Here is a 17,690-nt window from a genome sequence, read left to right as displayed (position 1 = left end):
ATCCCTGTCAGGGTAGCCCTTAGACGACCTGAATACCAGAGGCTTAGTATTTCTGCATCAGTTGCTGTCGCTTCAGGACTGACATCAGGTCATCAGTAGTATAAAGTAAGGCAGCCAATGCCATTACATCAGTTTTTCTTGCATTAACCTGTCAGGAGGCCCCAAGTAGGTGCCAGGTTCTAGTGGAAGAACCCCACCAGTAGAAAGTAAATACCAATATTTCCCTTGTAAGGAAAGATAAGAAAAAAAGGGGGGATGGAGGGAGGGAAACCAGGACTGCAACAGTGAATACACTCGAACATCTACATTTATGCTAAGTGTACACAACTGTACTATGTTCTTCATGTTTCACAGTTGCAGTCATCACATTTGAGTTGATTCCCAAAGCTGAGGAAATGGGTGGAGGCAGTCAAGGAAACTAGGGGCTGGCTAAGATGCCCTGCAAGACTACAGAGGCAAACCCTGCCCTGGATTTGGAGAAGAAAGGCAGGTGGTAATGTTTTCCAAAAGTGTGAACAGATGCCCAGGTGGCAGCCTCCAGGATGTCCCTGGTGGGGACTCTTGTGAGGAAAGCTGCAGATGTGGAGACTGCTCTGGTGGAGTGAGTCCTGACCCCCTTGGCGGGAGGCTTCCCATGTTGTTTGCAGCAGAAATGGATGCAGTGTGCTATCCATTTGGAAATGGTTTGGAGATGGCTTTGCCTTCTGCCCCTGTAGCAAAGCTAACCAGCAATTGATCAGACTTTCTGAAGGATTTAGTCCTGTCTAGATAGAATCTGAGCTGTCTGTGCACATCCAGAGAGTGCAGGATCCTTTCCTCCTTGATCTGGGGATTAGGAAAAAAGGTTGGCAAATGAATGGATTGGTTGAGAGCCACACTGGACACCATCTTGGGCATGAAGGATAGGTTAGTTCTGAGGGATACCCTGTCAGTATGGAAGATAATGAAGGGTTCCCCAGCCATGAGTGCTTGTAGCTCAGAGACACTTCTGGCTGAAGTGATGGCCAGAAGGGAAAGCCGTCTTCCAGGAGAGAAATTATAGCTCTTCAGAAGAAACTGGTTCGAGGGGGGGGGGAGGCTTTTCTATCACAAAGTTAATGTCCCAAGCTGGGGTTGGTGCTCTTCTGGGTGGCCTGAAGTTGCTGTTTGATCAAAGGGTGTGAGAAAAGGGGCTGCTCAGTTGGGAAATGAGTAGAGATAGCAGAGGCATAAATTTTAATAGAGGAAAAAGAGAGGCCGCTGTGTAGCAGGTCAACTAAGTAATCCAGGATGAGAGGGAGGGAGGGCTGTGCCGTATTGGCTACCTTAGCCTGAATCCAGGTGCAGAACCTTCTCCATTTGTCAGCATACAGCTTTCTAGTGCTAGGGCATCTGGACTCAAGTACAACATCTAGAACCTGTTTACTGAGGTTGGCAGATTGATCGGGGGTTAATGAATATGTCAAACTGCCAAACTGAGTGTCTGCAATTAGGGATGCATGAATTCCCCTTCCCTCTGGGTCAGGAGGTTTGGAGTGTGAGGAAGATGCCATGGTGTCAGTGGGGACAGGCTGTGCAGCAAGGGGTACCAGTGCTGGCAAGGCCAGTCTGGAGCTATAAAAATTGTCCTTGGCTTTTCCTCCTTTATTTTGAGCAGTACCCTGGGGATGAGACGTAGTGGAGGAAAGGCATAGACCGATAGATTGATGCAGGGGAAGGACAGGGCATCCACCTTCCAAGCCATGCAGTGATGCTCCCTGGAATAGAATTTGCTGAGCTGATGGTTGGTGTGGGAGGCAAAGCGGTCGACCTTCAGGGTGACCCATTTCTGAGTTATTAGAGTGAAGGTTCTTCTGCTGAGCTGCCACTTGTGTGGGTCCAGAAGATTTCTGCTTAATTGGTCTGCCAGAGAGTTGAGAGAACCTGGTAGGAATTGTGCTAACAGGTGGAGTTGCATGGCAGAGGCTGTGTGCCAAATGGTCATGGCCAGCCTGCATAGAGGGTAAGAGTGAGTCCCTCCCTGCTTGCTGGTGTACCACATCACAGTGGTGTTGTCTGTTTTCATCAGGAGAGCCCCTGGGGAGAGAAGGGGCTTGAAAGCTTTCAAGGCATGCTGGACAGCCATCATCTCTTTTTGGTTGATGTGCAGAGGGATTTGCTGTGGGCTCCATTGGCCCTGTATGCACCTGCCGTCCAGGTGTGCACCCCAGGCATAGTCTGATGTGTTTGTAGTGAGGGTCTGGGTGGCAGGGGGTGGTAAGAAAGGTAGTCCCTTGTTGAGGGAGCATTGTGTTGCCCATCAAGGAAATTTTTTTCTGAGGCAAGGAAGTATACGTATAAGAGTCTCCAGATCTTGAGAGTGCTGACACCAAAAGCTTTTTAGGTACCATTGAAGTTTCCTCATATGCAGTCTGGCATATGGAATGAGTAGTATACAAGATGCCATGAACCCCAGAGCTTGCAGGATCTTCCTTACAGATAACTGAAGTCTGGTGGCTAGGTGAGAGAAGTAGGCTGTCAGGAAAATTTGCTTTTCTGGTGTAAGGAATGACATCTGGGATGCTGTGTCCAGGCTTGCCCCCAGGAATATAATCCTTTGGGTGGGCACCTGTTTGGATTTCTTTTTGTTGATTGTGTACCCTAGGGAGGTTAGTAGGGACTTTACAAAGGCCAGATGCTTGAGCAGTTTTTCCTGGCTGTCTGCCTGCAGTCATCTAAGTATGGATAAATCTGGATATTCTTTTGTCTGCAAAAGGCAATGGCGAGAGCCAGACATTTTGTGAAAACTCTAGGAGCAGTAGATAAGCCAAAGGGAAGTGCAGGTAACTGAAAGTACTGAGATCCTGCTCTGAAACGGAGATATTTCCTGCATGATTCCCTGATAGGAATGTGGAGGTAGGCCTCTTTTAGATCTAGGGTGGCTAGCCAAGCATCCTTGGAGAGCATGGTTGTCAGCTGCTGGAGGGTGAGCATTTTGAATTTTGGGATCACCAGGAAGGTGTTTAGAATGGATAGAACAAGGCTGGGGTGCCAGGTGCCCTCTTTTTTGGGTACCAGAAAAAGTCTGGAGTAGAAACCTTGGCCTATCTGTTCTGCAGGAACGTGCTCTACTGCCCTCATAGAGAGCAGGGAAAGGACTTGTTTTTGAGCCTCTGCCCACTGATTTGGAGGTAGATCTGGGAACCCTTTTGGGGTTGGGAGGGGTGTGGAAAGAAAATTTGTATCCCTTGGACACTATGTTGAGAACCCAGTGGTCGCTGGTAATGGTGGCCCAGGTGTTTGCTTGAAAGGAGAGTTTTCCTCCTAGTGGTAAGTGAAGGTGGGCAGAGGGAGTGAGTGGGGGAGGTGAGTCATTGTGAGTTCTTACCATAAGGGGGTGGCTTAGAACTCTGTGCTTTTGAAGTGGAGGTAGTTCACTGCTTAGATCTCTGCATTCCCTGTGGCTGGTTCCCTGGGGTCTGGGCTGGTCTGGCTTAGTGGGAGCAGGAAAGGACCAGTGCTTGGTGGGACAATGCATGCTGAATCTGAGTGGCTGGACCTGTAAGAAATCCTTAACTGTCTGCATAGATTTTGCTTTTTCTTCCATCTTTTTTAAGATCTCTTCTGCCTTAGTGCCAAATAAGTTGTCTTTGTGCAAGGGGGCATCCAACAATTTAGATTTGACATGGTCTGGCAAGGGCTGTTCCTTAAGCCATGCATGCCTTCTAATGACAGATCCAGTGACTGCTGCCCTGCATGAAGCTTCTAGGGCATCAAAACCACAGTGCAAGGTGTGTTTAGTTACTTGACTTGCAGAATGCATTAACTCTTGTAACTCTTTAGATTCTGCACAAGCAGGAAAGGAAGACTTTTTTGTTTCAGGAGTTCCAGGGTATGTTGCTGAATTTTTAGCATATGAAACTGACAATTTAGTGCCCTGATAGCAAGAGTAGCTGAGGTGTATACTTTTTTACCCCATCTGTCTAGTGCTCGGGAATCCTTATCTGAGGGGGTGGGATTCTTAGCAGAGGTTGCTTTAATCCCTTTAGTCCCTTGAGAAATTACCTCAGGGTCAGCAGTATGATTTTTAAAAAGTAATTTGTGCGAGTCAGGGACTCTATAGTACCTGTCTGGTTTCCTGGGTGCAGGAGGGAGGGTGTCAGGAGTCAAGCTGGATTCCAGGAAAACATCCTCCACAACATCCAGGACTGGGGGGTGGCCAAGGGTCTGTGCTGTGGAAGATCTAAGAATTCCCTGAGTCTCTTTTTAGATTGAGGGTAGTTCTAACTCTCCTATTGGAAATGCTCCCTTAAGGTATGAAGGGTTTCCCCAAAGGAAAAATCCTCTGGGGAGAGGATGAAGGGATGGAATCCTCTGCATCAGAATCCTCATAAGTAGAGAGGGGTTGCATGTCTTCATATTTAGATGCATCAGAGTCATCTGACTTTTTCAGACAAAACTACAGGGGACAGTTCTCTTTTCCTTTTGGGGGGTAGCTTGGCTTCTACTGATCAGAATGATAAGGTCTTCTGTCATTTTAAGCATTTGAGACTGATGTAAGGAAGCAAGTGCCTGAGATTGGGTCATTGGTTTCTTTGGTGTGGTTCGTACCCTGGGCCTAAGAAACTCAATCATTTTCGAAAGAACGATAGTCACGAAAGAAGATGTCTGTCTGTGTCGAGAATCGGGTAGTGCGCAGGACTTCCTCAGAAGCCAGTGCCTGCTCAGAGCCTCCGGACCCATCCAAGGTAGAGACGACTGCAGGATCCTTAGTCAAAAAAGAGTTTTGTGGCATACCGGACTCTGAAAGGATCTCGATAGTGGCCTGCAAATCCACAGAAGTATCAGAGGCTGTGAAAGCGCCTTACTGAGAACCAGAGAACTGATGACTAGCTTAATGGGAGCATTGTCAGTAGGTTTGGACCTGTGGGGTCTATCTCTGTCTTTATCTTTATGTTTTTTCAGAAGATCTGCTGTTGGATGACTTACCAAAGCCATATTGGAGTTTGAGGACTGTAAGTGAAAATATCTAGCTACAATATGAGCCTGACGATGGATAGCTCTGGCATTGAACAAAGCACAGAAGCAACAATGGGGGACATCATGGTCTTGGCCTAAACAAGTGATGTAGTAAGAATGAAAGTCTTGGTGTGGTATTTGCTTTCCACAGGCGAGACAATTGTTAACTTTTTCTGACATCGGTTAGTGCAAGAAAAAAGGATCCCCAATGGGGTACTTAGATTTAGAAGACTTCAGCTTCAATTTGGTAGATGAAACTCAGGTAGCTGCCGACCGGCACTTGTGCAAACTGCTTCTGCTTTGGGCTCCATGGCAAGAATGACTAGGGTAATGGCATCGGCTGCCTTACTTTATACTACTGACGACCTGATGTCAGTCCTGAAGCGACAGCAACCGAAGCAGAAATACTAAGCCTTTGGTATTCGGGCTGGCCGAGGGCTACCCTGGCAGGGATAACCCAAATGTGATGACTGCAACAGTGAAACACGAAGAACATTTGAATTAGACAAGTAATTGGAAACTGAATGAGTGCATAACATCAGACACTCTTTGAGTGGTCTACATCAACTGCATCAGTAGAGAGAGTTTTACAAAGCATGCAGCTAGACCTCCCAACCTTTCTTCACCAGAACTTGTGACACACACTGTATGACAAATGGATAGAATGGGTACCAGGCTTAACTGTGAAATATTAGTGATAGATGCCCCAGTGTGCCATTATTAATGTGCAAGTCATATATGTGTTCTACTTAATTATCAAGACTGTGGTATCTTGGAAGCCTGGCAATGTACTGAAGAGTGGTGAAACCCTGGCTGTGAAACAGAGGATACAAGTATGACTACATGGGTTACCTTTAGTAGATCAACAGCCCACTTCATCGAAACCAACATCAGAGACACGGCAGAACATCGACAATGGGAGACCTGATGTTACACGCACGGTAAGTAATTGTTTAGCCATCAACCTGAACTTTGCCCCTTACCCCCGCAGCAGTGCATTCTCGGAGTTGGAATATTTAGTAAGGGAGTGTGGGGGAAGTGAAGCCTCCCACATCAGTGGGTTTGTTTAACTGGTAATTGCTGTAGTTGGGATGGCCCAACGGTTACTTACCGTGTATTTAACATTGGGTCTCCCATTGTTGATGTTCTGCCATGTCGGTGAAGTTGGTTTTGATGAAGTGGGCTGTCAATCTACTAAAGATAACCCATGACTACATACCTCTTAACCTCTTAGCTTAAGAAATCCTGATAAAGCCTGATGTAATGGGTGGACAAAGGACCAAAAATTGGGACAGATTTTAAATATTACTCTTATAAACTTAGAAAGCTGCTAGAAAAAAAGATTTGTGTTAGCATGCATTTTCTGAAGGATATAAATTATGACACTCAAATGTATGTGACTATTTAGTGACTTCAATCCTTAGATCATCCCAATGATTTGCCAAAAAACAAGAGATTTTATGAGGAAAAGGCCAAATATTTGAAGCAAAAATCTGGACATTCTGCAAAAACCTGGACAGCTGAGAGGTATGTCTGACTTGTGGTTCAAGCATTAGAAGAGCTGGGTAGGGGAAGGTAGAGAGAATATCTTACAATAGCACACTCATCATGGAGGGAGATTAATGGTGATTCCAGCTGGCCAAAATTGCTCCTGTGGAAGCACAGACTTGTACTACAATAACAACAACAGCAACAATAAGACTTAGGGAAGCGAGTTAGGTGACCAAAGCCAGGGATGGGTGCCTTTGTGGGCATGTATGTTAGAACATACAGATGCCATAGAATGTCATAAAATGTCACCAGTAGGGAAGCAGGTAGTCATGTCACCAAAAAGAGTGGGGCAACAGACCTAACCACAAAACCCCTCATAGCCGAATATACAAAGACTTGACACTACAACTTAAAGCACAGTGGTATCAAATTAGCTGATATTTTTAGTGTTTGTGGATTGCAGGGTATAAATTATTCAGCTCATGCTTTAAAATATAAATCTTCAGTTCACTTTATACAGTATAGAGGGGTTTTGAGAATTAAAATGAGTTACATACCTTATTTGAAATGTTTGCAAAATATGTCACCTAAACAGTGTATGAATTAAGTTATACTGGTATTCAAACAAAAATGGTATACACCGCATCAAAATAAAGTAAAAAAGATTCTTCCCTTGTATTATGTTGGCAAACTGAGTGCAAAGTAGTAATATCCTTACAGGATAGCTTTTATTTACTTTTTAGGTAAGGGGTACACTGTATTAAGGGACTCTTTTCAACACTCTCATTGACCTAATGTTTATGTAAATAGATATATATATATATATACATACATATATATATATATATATATATAGATATATATATAGATATATAGATATATATATATATAGATTGGTGAACAGCAGCACAAAAACTGTTCACAATCTCATTTAATACAAATTCATAAATTAAATGCAGTCATCAGCTGCACATATGACTATCAAAGTGATAGAAGTTTGTAAACTTGCAGAGCACAAATTCATGAATGAAATGATTGCTTATGTTAGACAGTATACAGCAGTGTTTCAAAGTGTGTCTGAAATGTATCGACTATGTGAACAATTATTCACATTGTATCATAATGTATCCCAGTTATACAGTGCAGTTGTGTAGAAGTCTATTTGTTTACATTTTAAGTACTGTGTCGGTATTTCATTAGAACATAAGAGTATTGGCAATGGTGTACCATTTGCCCCAAAACACAAGATACAGCACTGCTGTTAATTAGTTTATGTGCAGATTAATCATATTTCATGTGTATATTTCTTGATATGTAGGACTGCTAGCCATAACTAAAACATTCTGCTTGTTGTGATTTACTCAGAGCTGGTAAAAAAAAAATCTCAGTGAATAATCTGGGTAAAACCAACAGTAATGACAAATGCCATGTCATGCATCTAGCAATTCACTACAAGATGTGTCTTGCCAAGTAATGTACTTTGGGAATCCTCTGGAGAAGTGGATGTAATAATAAATATTTGTGACTGCATCAGTGCAACCTTACCTTGTGCAGCACAAGCTGTGAAGGACAAAAAAGGATGCTGAAAGTATGCAGAAGTACATTGGGAATTAAATGAAAAATTATGCAGTGCTTTTCATACTATTTATAGGCCAGTTTTGAAATATGTGAAGTAGGCTCTCTGATTGTTCACAGTAAGGAAGATGTAGGAACTTTTGTTAACAGAGTATAAAGACAAATTAGTACAATGGCATACAGTACTGGGGTCTGGCTTGCAAAAATGATTATAAATATAAAGCTGTTGTTCTTGGAAAAACAAAAAAGGCTATGATATTGTATCAGTATGCCATGATATACGTAAGTAAGTACTAATTAATAAATTAAATGTGAGTTCAATGTATTAATGGTGCTTAAGTACAGCAGAGCATTCTTTGTGAATGCTGTCAAGAGCTTTGTCTTCCACAGTGCCAGAACACATTAAAAAGAAACTGGAAGAACTGATCATTTGTAACCCAACAAAAAATTTGTAAAAATGATTCTCATATGTTACAGCAATGCCCAGTGGTATGACTGATCATGGGTACTTTGAGGGGCATGTGAGTTTATACCCCTCTTTATCCTTTATAAACTTTTATAACACCTTAGTGATATAATTGTTTCCCATTTTAATAGATGTTCATAAGATGATACTAAGTTTATGGTTTAATGGCCCTCAAAAGAAAGTGCCACAGTTGTCCTATATTGAAAATTACAAATATTCTTAATTGTCTAATTCTTTCTGAAAGGTGGATAATGATTGATGCTTTTGCATGGAGAACAGGAATTTACTTCAAGGGCAAGACACACACTTGATAATGAATCAGTCCCACTTGCTGTTATTGTTAATAGAGATGTTAGGGCTGATTGTGCTAGCATATGTCTTGACTTTCCTCATAGTACATTCCAGTCATAATATTTCGGGGAGGAGATTTCATGACCCAGAATGCAAGGCACAGATCCCTTCTGAGGGGAGAATACAAGACTGAGAAAAAAACAGTACACCTTGGTCCTTTTGGGACACTTTGGGAGCCCAGGCCCATCAGTTCTTTTGAGCATGAACCTTTCTACACTTTCAGCAGTGGGAAGTACAGAGATAGAGGCCTTGTACAGCAGAACTGGCTAAATTAGTGAGATTTAAGTACCAAGCTCACTATATAGAAGGGATCTCTATATGAAACTAATGTGATCTACAATGAAAGTGTTGCTTGCTACCATGGTGACCCCTTGAGCAAAGGAAAATTTCTGTCTATTAATGCACCAACATGATTCATGAAGATATCAAATTTGAGTTGTTTCTCTCAGTATAATAGGTTACAGGAATCGTTTTTTCCACAATTATTAGCATTTATTAGTACTGAGAGTCAAACCATTGTTTTGTTTTGTTTTACCATTGTATTATATCTAACCCTGATTTATCTGTAGGAGACTGAACAGTTATACTAAGTTTGCAGTCATCAGCCTTCATAGTCATTCAAAGGGCATCTGAGAAAAAGATGCCTTGAGGTAGAGGAACAGATACTGACCCCCACGGGTACCATGGCTATCACAGGAGCAACAAAAAGGCAAAACTGAAATGGTATATTTGTTAGATTCCTTAAAGGGATATTGTGGGCCTTTTAAAGATACCTCATAGAAAAAGATTTCCAAATGTATTTATCATATGGCTTTTAGATGACTGTGTTGAGGCAAATGTAAAAATGTCTGTCACTGATTACTCACCTTTCTTTAAATTTAGGTGTGAATGTTTTATAGTGCATAATGTGATTGTAGTCTTTGTCCATAATTCCTTGGATTTACAAGTAGAACATTATCATCCAAAGTTTATAGCATACATTGGCTGAAATCTTCTGTTCTCCTGTTTCAGTGTGATCGATACAAGAAGGGGATAATTTCTGGCTCAGTATGCAGGGATCTTTGTGATGAAAATGCCCTGGTGTTTCAACAGTGTCTTTCTTCATCTCCAACCTACCAGGTATGCTATACAAACCATCAAATCTGTACAGTTTCTACAGTATTTTTTCCAATTTTCTACATTACGACCACTGAAAACATCATATAGATGTATACTGACTCCATTTATTTGAGCTTATCACTTTTCAGACTTGATAGTTGCTAAAATCTTACAGTTTACAAACAGATAGAGAGGACAAAAGAATGTAAAAAAACTGACTAGCTAGCCAGAAAATATATAGAAGGTAGTAAATGAGCATATCTGCTGAATCAACTTGTTGCTGAGTGGTTTTGATGACTAGTGATCTTCAGAACATTTACTACAAAAGGTCAAATGCACTAATACACCACACCTCCCCCCAGGAGTATAAGAAGCAGGTAGGGCATGAGGATATCTATCCACTAGGTTACATAACATACAGCACCAAAAAACATGCAGTTCATTAACTTACTCTGACTAACATCTGTTGTTTTACCTTTGTTATCTTTGATATAGTTTATGTTCATTTGTTAATTAAGTACTTGGGTCCCAGCCAACTCTCTCTGATAATAACATAAGCACTGATTCACAATGAATATAATTGAAGCATGTAACTCATCTAAATACATCAGGAATGACTGAGTAAGACAATGGAGTGGAAAGTTTCTTTGGTCCACCTGAGAAAATACACAAATACACAAAGCATCACCTTACTTGCATGTAAGAATTTGCAGCACTGCACTATTAAAAAATCATCACACTTCAGAAAAAACTAATCTGGTTGATGTGTAGATACCAAGAGGTCTTGGGCTTCTTTTAGTTCAACAAGTAGTCCATATTCAAAAACTAGATGAACGGATTTATGAGGTGGTTGATAAGTACCATATCATTCAAGATGCCTATCTGTACATATCATGAACTTCAGAGATTACTATTTGCTTTATTATGTGCTGATTTGGACGTTCAGAGAAAAACATTTGTTGCTGGCTAAAGTAGGAGGTCATCTTAAAGTATTTTGGTGACTGTCACTATCAGTCATCAGTATGCCTCACTGTCCAATCAGTCAGAGGTTTTTGCATCCTCTAACAGTATATGAAATGTTATGAAAATCTGATGTAATCATGTCCATTACAAACAGCAGAATACAAAGAGACAAACATCATGCACATCAGATGCACAGGCAGGGATGCAACATGACAAAAGGTCACTGGCTGCTTACTTCTAACATTAAACTGTGCATCAGATGTTACAGAAGTAAGCACCAAGCATCTAACTGAGCATGTAACATGGCTGTATGCTTGATCTCATAGAATACTGCTGCATGTATTGTATTCATTACACCATTAAATTACAGGTGTTGACTGTTCATCAAGGTCATGGACTAGACCACAAGCGCTAATCCCCCAACAGCAGCATGTAGCATGACTACAGGAACAATGTTATTTATGGCCTGTCTGTTCCTGTATGTCCTGTAGTAACGGTGAACATGCAGTCCAAGAATACATTGGTTTGCCTGAGTTCTGTCCACACTTAGGTATGTCCTATATGAAACATAATATATATATATATATATATATATATATATATATATATATATATATATATATAGAAAATGTGTGTGTGTGTGTGTGTGTGTGTATATATATATATATATATATATATATATATATATATATATATATATATATATATATATATACATATAGTGAAGCCCTTCCAGGCCACAGTATGTTTGCATGCGTCACTATTGCTAGCACATGTGATACTTGCCCCAAAATTAATACTGTCAGTGTGCAGAAAAATAAGCCCAGCCACTGCACTGCTCCTGCTGCTGCATACTATGTTTTGTCCACATAGCTGTGAAGTATTCTGCCCACACTAATCATAATCTACTGCTGCAGAGGCCACAATGTAGCCTTCTGCTGTTTTATCCCCTTGCTGTATGGCAGATATGCACACAGCATACATGTTGTTGCTATCAGGCCATCTGGCAGTATATGCTGCATGTTCCTTTTGTTTACACAAACAGCTATGTGGAGACACTTCTCATGCAGGTACTGTGCCGATGAAGTAATGCACTGTTATAATGCATGTCTTCTCCACTATATATCCACTTGTAACTGTACAGTATAACACAACAACAGCAAAGGTTGCATCCCACTGGTAACAAACGTGGCCATGTAAGACCCTGCATTACACATGAACATACCTGTCGTGTGCATTAGACTGTCAGTATAACACTGTGACCCTTATCTTTTGAAATGTGTGCGCGCGCATGTGTCTGTCTTTTTTTCCTGTGTGTATGTGTATACTATGCCTGTTTTTGTAGAATATGCTCACATGTGGCTTATATATCACCACTACCATCAGCATCATCATTGGGGTTAGGTTGTTTTGTCAACTGTTACCACAGCTCCTGTTTAAGATGTACTTTCCTACTTTCTTTGATAGTCATGTCTGACCATCAGTGGCCTTCTCTCATGCAGTCCATCCATCTGTTGGTTGGACATCCTTCTCTCCTCTTTCCCTCTTCCTACTTCTCCCAAATCTTCTTTACCAAATCATCTGCTTTCCTGCATATGTGGTTAGACCACAGTAATCTGTTCTCCCTGACATTCTGTGCTGTTATACTTACTTTGATTTCTGTTCCAGTGTCCTCATTTATGCATCTGTCCATCCTACTACCCATTTCCGGTACTGAATCTTAATCATCTCAGGCTTCCTCAGCTGCTCTGCCTTCACTGCCCAGTTTTTTGTGCCATATAACATACATACTATTACTCGTATATATCATGGTCTATAAATCGAATGTTCTTTTGTCAAGGCATAAGTGTGTCTGTTACTGAATTATATACAAGAGATGCAAGTTTGAGCACAAGTCAGGTTATTAACAGTATTAAGAGCCACAGTGACCATCAAGTGGCTATGTGGATCCAAAACCTCCACAACATAAATTGTGATTAAAAGAAAAAAGGGGTGAATTTCAAAACTCCAAAACTCATTGTCACACCACTAATGCCCCCAAGCCCTATGACTTATTGAGAACACTTAGAAGCCACTTCTGTAACCAGTAACATTAGTCAGGGATTGCCGTCTACACCTCAGTATGATTATCTAAATGATCACTGGGGGATTCCAGCACACTTTGTATGTGGATTTACTCATAATTGTGATATATATTAACTCTTCTTATGTACTGGCCTGGAAACAGTTTAGGGGGCATGTCTAGTTAAGTTATCTTTCTAAAGTATGTGAGCATGTTCAGTTGGGTTTCCATCATATGAGTTTGCAAATGTCAGTATACATAACTTGTGCACCAGAACTGCTTTTGTGCTGTTCAAATATGTTCTTTGTTTTGTTTGTGTCTGTAAAGTCAGTATATTTAAGTTCAGGGGGTGTGAAGATATGCCCCCAACATGGAAGGAACAGGGGGCTTGCACATCTGCAAAGAAACATATTTTGGTTGGCATATGTGGGTATTTGTATTTGCTTTTTGTTCAACTTTATGTGTGGTGACTTTGTGCTGCCGAGATTTTGTTGGGTCAATATCATGCTTTCAACTTTATGAGATTTGTAACTTGCTCTGTCAATTTATGTATATATATATATATATATATATATATATATATATATATACACATACACACACACACACACACACACACACATATACACACGTGTGTGTGTGTGTGTGTGTGTGTGTGTGTGTGTGTGTGTGTGTGTGTGTGTATACACACACACATATACATTTGTATATACATAAACATGTGTGTCTTTATGCATTCTTTTCCGAAACATGTTCAACTGAAAAATGTTACTGTATAAATACTAAACAATTCCAGAGTTATAACCCTATACAAGGGTATGGCAAATACAGGGCTATATGGATGAAACACAAAAGTTGCATTACATTCAGGTTATAATAAAGGAAAGTATACAGTTTATTTTTCAGAGTGGAAAATGCAACATATATGTCTACTACTTACCAGCAATAAGATGGGAACTAAAAATCATGTAGGTAATCTATTAGAGTTGGAATCAGGATCTAAGTGTGGTGAATGCACTGAAAATCTGACATGACAAGCAGTCACGGGAGGCTTGTGATACTGGCTGCTAGGTTGAACCCCCCCCCCCCATTAAAAATAAAATGTCAGAAAGTAATATTTTATTGCAAATAAAATATTGTTTTCTGACAGCTTTGTTTCATTTAAAAATAATTGGCTACTATTTTGGGGACTCAAAACTCATTATGTGCTATCGCACATGCATGGAGTTCTGATTTCTGTATAATCTCCTGATTTTTTATTTCTGCCACAGCCAGAAGACATGTAAAAAGGCATAATTGTCTAATTCTCCATTTGGAATAGGTATAACACTGGGCTTTTTTTAATGACATCTATTTTTTTTTTAATTTACAGACTATGTTAAAATAAACAGCCAGGTGTTGTCCTACTCCAAATGGAGAATAAGATTAGCACATCTGGAGAGGATGGTGGGGCTGCTGTATGAAGTAGTTAGAGTCTTTTCCTATTGGCTTAGACTGCCAGAGGTGACTGGCTCCTCAAGCAGCCTAAATAAAACAGAAAGAAATGGATACAGAGGTACTGTTATAAGTGCAGGGAAAAGAAAGTGCATTTTTATCAAATACACTGTTTTTTTTAACGTATAATGTATGCTGTGTGATCCCTCCCATTCCTATGGCACATGGATGGTGCTGCTGCCTGCAAAATGTAGAATGGTATCACAATACATATATTTTTATTACATTTAATTATATAGTTAATGGTGTGTGTGTGTGTGTGTGTGTGTGTGTGTGTGTGTGTGTGTGTGTGTGTGTGTGTGTGTGTGTGTGTGTGTGTGTGTGTGTGTGTGTGTGTGTGTGCGTGTGTGTGTGTGTGTGTGTGTGTGTGTGTGTGTGGCCAATTATTATTTTTATTACAATCCAGTATCTAATGTGTACACAGTCAACAAAGTGGCTATCACTTCTGAGTATAGCAGCTGTCTGGGGACTAGAACCGGAGACCATTATTTTTATTACCAATATCTAAGGTGTGCACAGTCAACAAAATGTCTATATTTACTGGGTACAGGGGCTGCTGTGAATGAAAGTGACTGACCCTGCTGTTAAACAGCCATTATTCTAGCTTTACAGAGCTAATGTGCATTTGCACAAAGCTAGAATATTTTACTGTGGACATATTTTTTCTTATCATAATCAGACGTCTGAGGTGATCATAGTCATTAAAGTGTCTATAATTGATGGGGACAGAGGCTGCCTGTGAATGTTTTGGGGGTGTTGAACTATATCTAAAAACAACAAGTTAATCTAAATTTCTTTCATGTTAAACCACAATCAGATATCAGTACTGTATACAATAAGTGTGTATTTGTGGCAGACTAGGTAAGATGTGTGTGATAACAATTGATCATTGACACAACAAGTGGCATTGCCAGCTCACAATGTTTGATTCTGCATGTCCTCCCTGTATCTGTGTGGGTTTTATCAAATTGTTGTACTTTCCCTTCCCAGACCCACGGTTATATAAGGTGGTTTTGACAAAGGCTTAGTGAAGGGATCTCTATCTCAACCTCTGCATTGGGTACCAGCTTGTCTAAAACCTGCCATGCTCAGAGGTGTGCAAAAATGGTGACTATAGTTTGTCTGGTGCTTGTGTCAGTGTGAACATTATCACTTTAACTTTCCTCACAATCAAATCTCAGAGGTGTGTACAGAAGGTCACTGTAATGTGTGTTTAGGGGCAGAATACTATCTAGAAGAAATAAGCTGGAATGCATTACTGTGATGATGATGATGATTATTATTATGACATATATCAGAGTCAAATATCAGACATGTATATAAGTGACTGCCTTTTGTGAATAAAGGTAAGTTGGCACATTGTGTATAAATGTCTTTCAGTAATAACTTGAAATATATTACTGTGGTCATTTGTTCTTTCACTTTTTGTCACAATCTAACATAAGAGAAATACACAGAAAACAGTTGTCATTTAGGTGAAGAGGCATTCAGACATGACGGCAATAACTTGAAATATATGCCAATGGCCATTTGTTCTTTCACTATCATCCCTATGTAACACTAGAGTGGTACATAGAATGTTCATAGGTTGGTACTAGGCTATTTGCCCTAGGGCCTATACAAGCCCAGCCATAATAGTTCCCTGGTTTTTATATCAGAATATTACTTCCCTGGACCCCTGTTTAGCAGAGATATTGATGTGATCTCCTGGGTAAATTTCCTATCACCCATCCAATAGTCAAGGTTCCTTTTGAAGAGGGCCAAGGAGGTGCTCTGCTTGACATGTATGGGCAGTCTATTCCAGAGTATGGGCAATCTCTGGGTCAGGAACCTATCTCTCCAGCATGTCGTGTTCATTGTGATGACAAGGTTTAGGTCCCTGTAGCATGTGGCTCTGAGGGATTGGGATTTCTTTAATTGTAGTATGTCCAACAGCTCTGGATTTGACATGGCCTTGTATGTTAAGCAGAGATCACCTCTGAGTAGACGATATGCGACAGAGTATAGCTGGAGTTTTTTTAGTCGGTCAGCATAGGGCATCTGCTTTAGACCTGTGATTCTTTTAGTGAGGTACTTCTGCGGCCTTTTCAGTTGCTGCAGATATCTAGTGAGGTATATACCAAATGGGGTATTGTACTCTATGATGGGTCTAATGAGAGATGAGTACAGTGGGACAATGATCTCTTTTTTTTGGATGAAAACCCCCTGGTGATGAGATGTGCCATATAGAAAGATTTCTTAATTGTTGTGGCAACATGGTTATCAAAGGTGAGACCACTGTCCACCTGTGTTCCCAGGTCTCTTATTGTACTTTTGGTGTGGTGTTTAGTGTGCTGCCACCTATGTGGTAATTCACAGGTACATGTTTTTTCCCAAAGGGGATAACTATACACTTCTTGGCATTGAGCTTGAGCCCATGGCTCTGGTACCAAGCATCTGTTTCTGTAAGGCCCTTTTGTAGAATATCCATGTCTTTTGGGGATTCAATAATGGCTCCCAGTTTGCAGACATCTGCGAACTTTTTTAGCCAGTGACCCTTAGTGTTGGCTTGTACCTTGGAGAAGTAGATGCCAAACAAGAGCGGTCCCCCAGAACTGAACCCTGAGGCACTCCACTTGTCACTTGTCTGGAGCTGGATTTGAAGTCGGCTACTTTTACAGTGTGGGTTCTGTCAGTAAGCCAGTTTGCGACCCATTGAGTGACATAGGGATTAATGCCCAGCTTAGTAAGTTTATCTATGATGCCAGAGTGGGGGATGGTGTTGAATGCCTTTGTGAGGTCCAGATAGGCTGTATGGACTGCCTTACCCTCATCCACGGCTCTGGAGACTGCTTCAAAGAAGTCAATCAGATTCAGGTGACATGATCGGCCCTTCATGAACCCAAACTGGGTGGGGTCCAGTGTTTGAAGGTTACCAATGTCTTTGTTTATAAGTTCCATGATAATACATTCCATAGCCTTGCAGATCAGGCTCATCAGATTGATGGGGCGGTAGTTCCCAGGATCCAAGGTGGATCCCCCCTTGTGGAATGGGATGACTGTAGCTGTGCGCCACTCAGTGGATATGAAGCCTGAGGAGAGGCTGTGGTTAAACATGACACTTAAGTGAGGTGCCAGCTCATCCTGTAATTCATGTAATACACAGCCTGGGATGTCATCTGGTCCCATGGAAGCTGTATTCCTAGCTTTGGAAAGTGCAGATTTTATCTGTGT

At 41.0% G+C, this 17,690-nt stretch overlaps 1 protein-coding gene across 1 annotated transcript in view; it reads left to right on the top strand.

The window, feature by feature from the left end:
* The window catches only part of DIPK1B (divergent protein kinase domain 1B), a 558,256-nt gene that overhangs the window by 467,691 nt on the left and 72,875 nt on the right, over positions 1–17,690 (top strand). The window contains exon 3 of the mRNA XM_044058535.1: positions 9,872–9,979. Within this exon, the coding sequence (XP_043914470.1) occupies positions 9,872–9,979 (108 nt within the window). The remainder of the gene's footprint in view (positions 1–9,871; positions 9,980–17,690) is intronic.

This window comes from Protopterus annectens, chromosome 16.part0 (assembly GCF_019279795.1).
Source record: "Protopterus annectens isolate FY-2018-M chromosome 16.part0, PAN1.0, whole genome shotgun sequence".
NCBI lineage: Eukaryota > Metazoa > Chordata > Ceratodontiformes > Protopteridae > Protopterus > Protopterus annectens.
The sequence above is the reverse complement of the archived record's forward strand: the minus strand, read 5'-3'. Positions and strand labels throughout refer to the sequence as shown.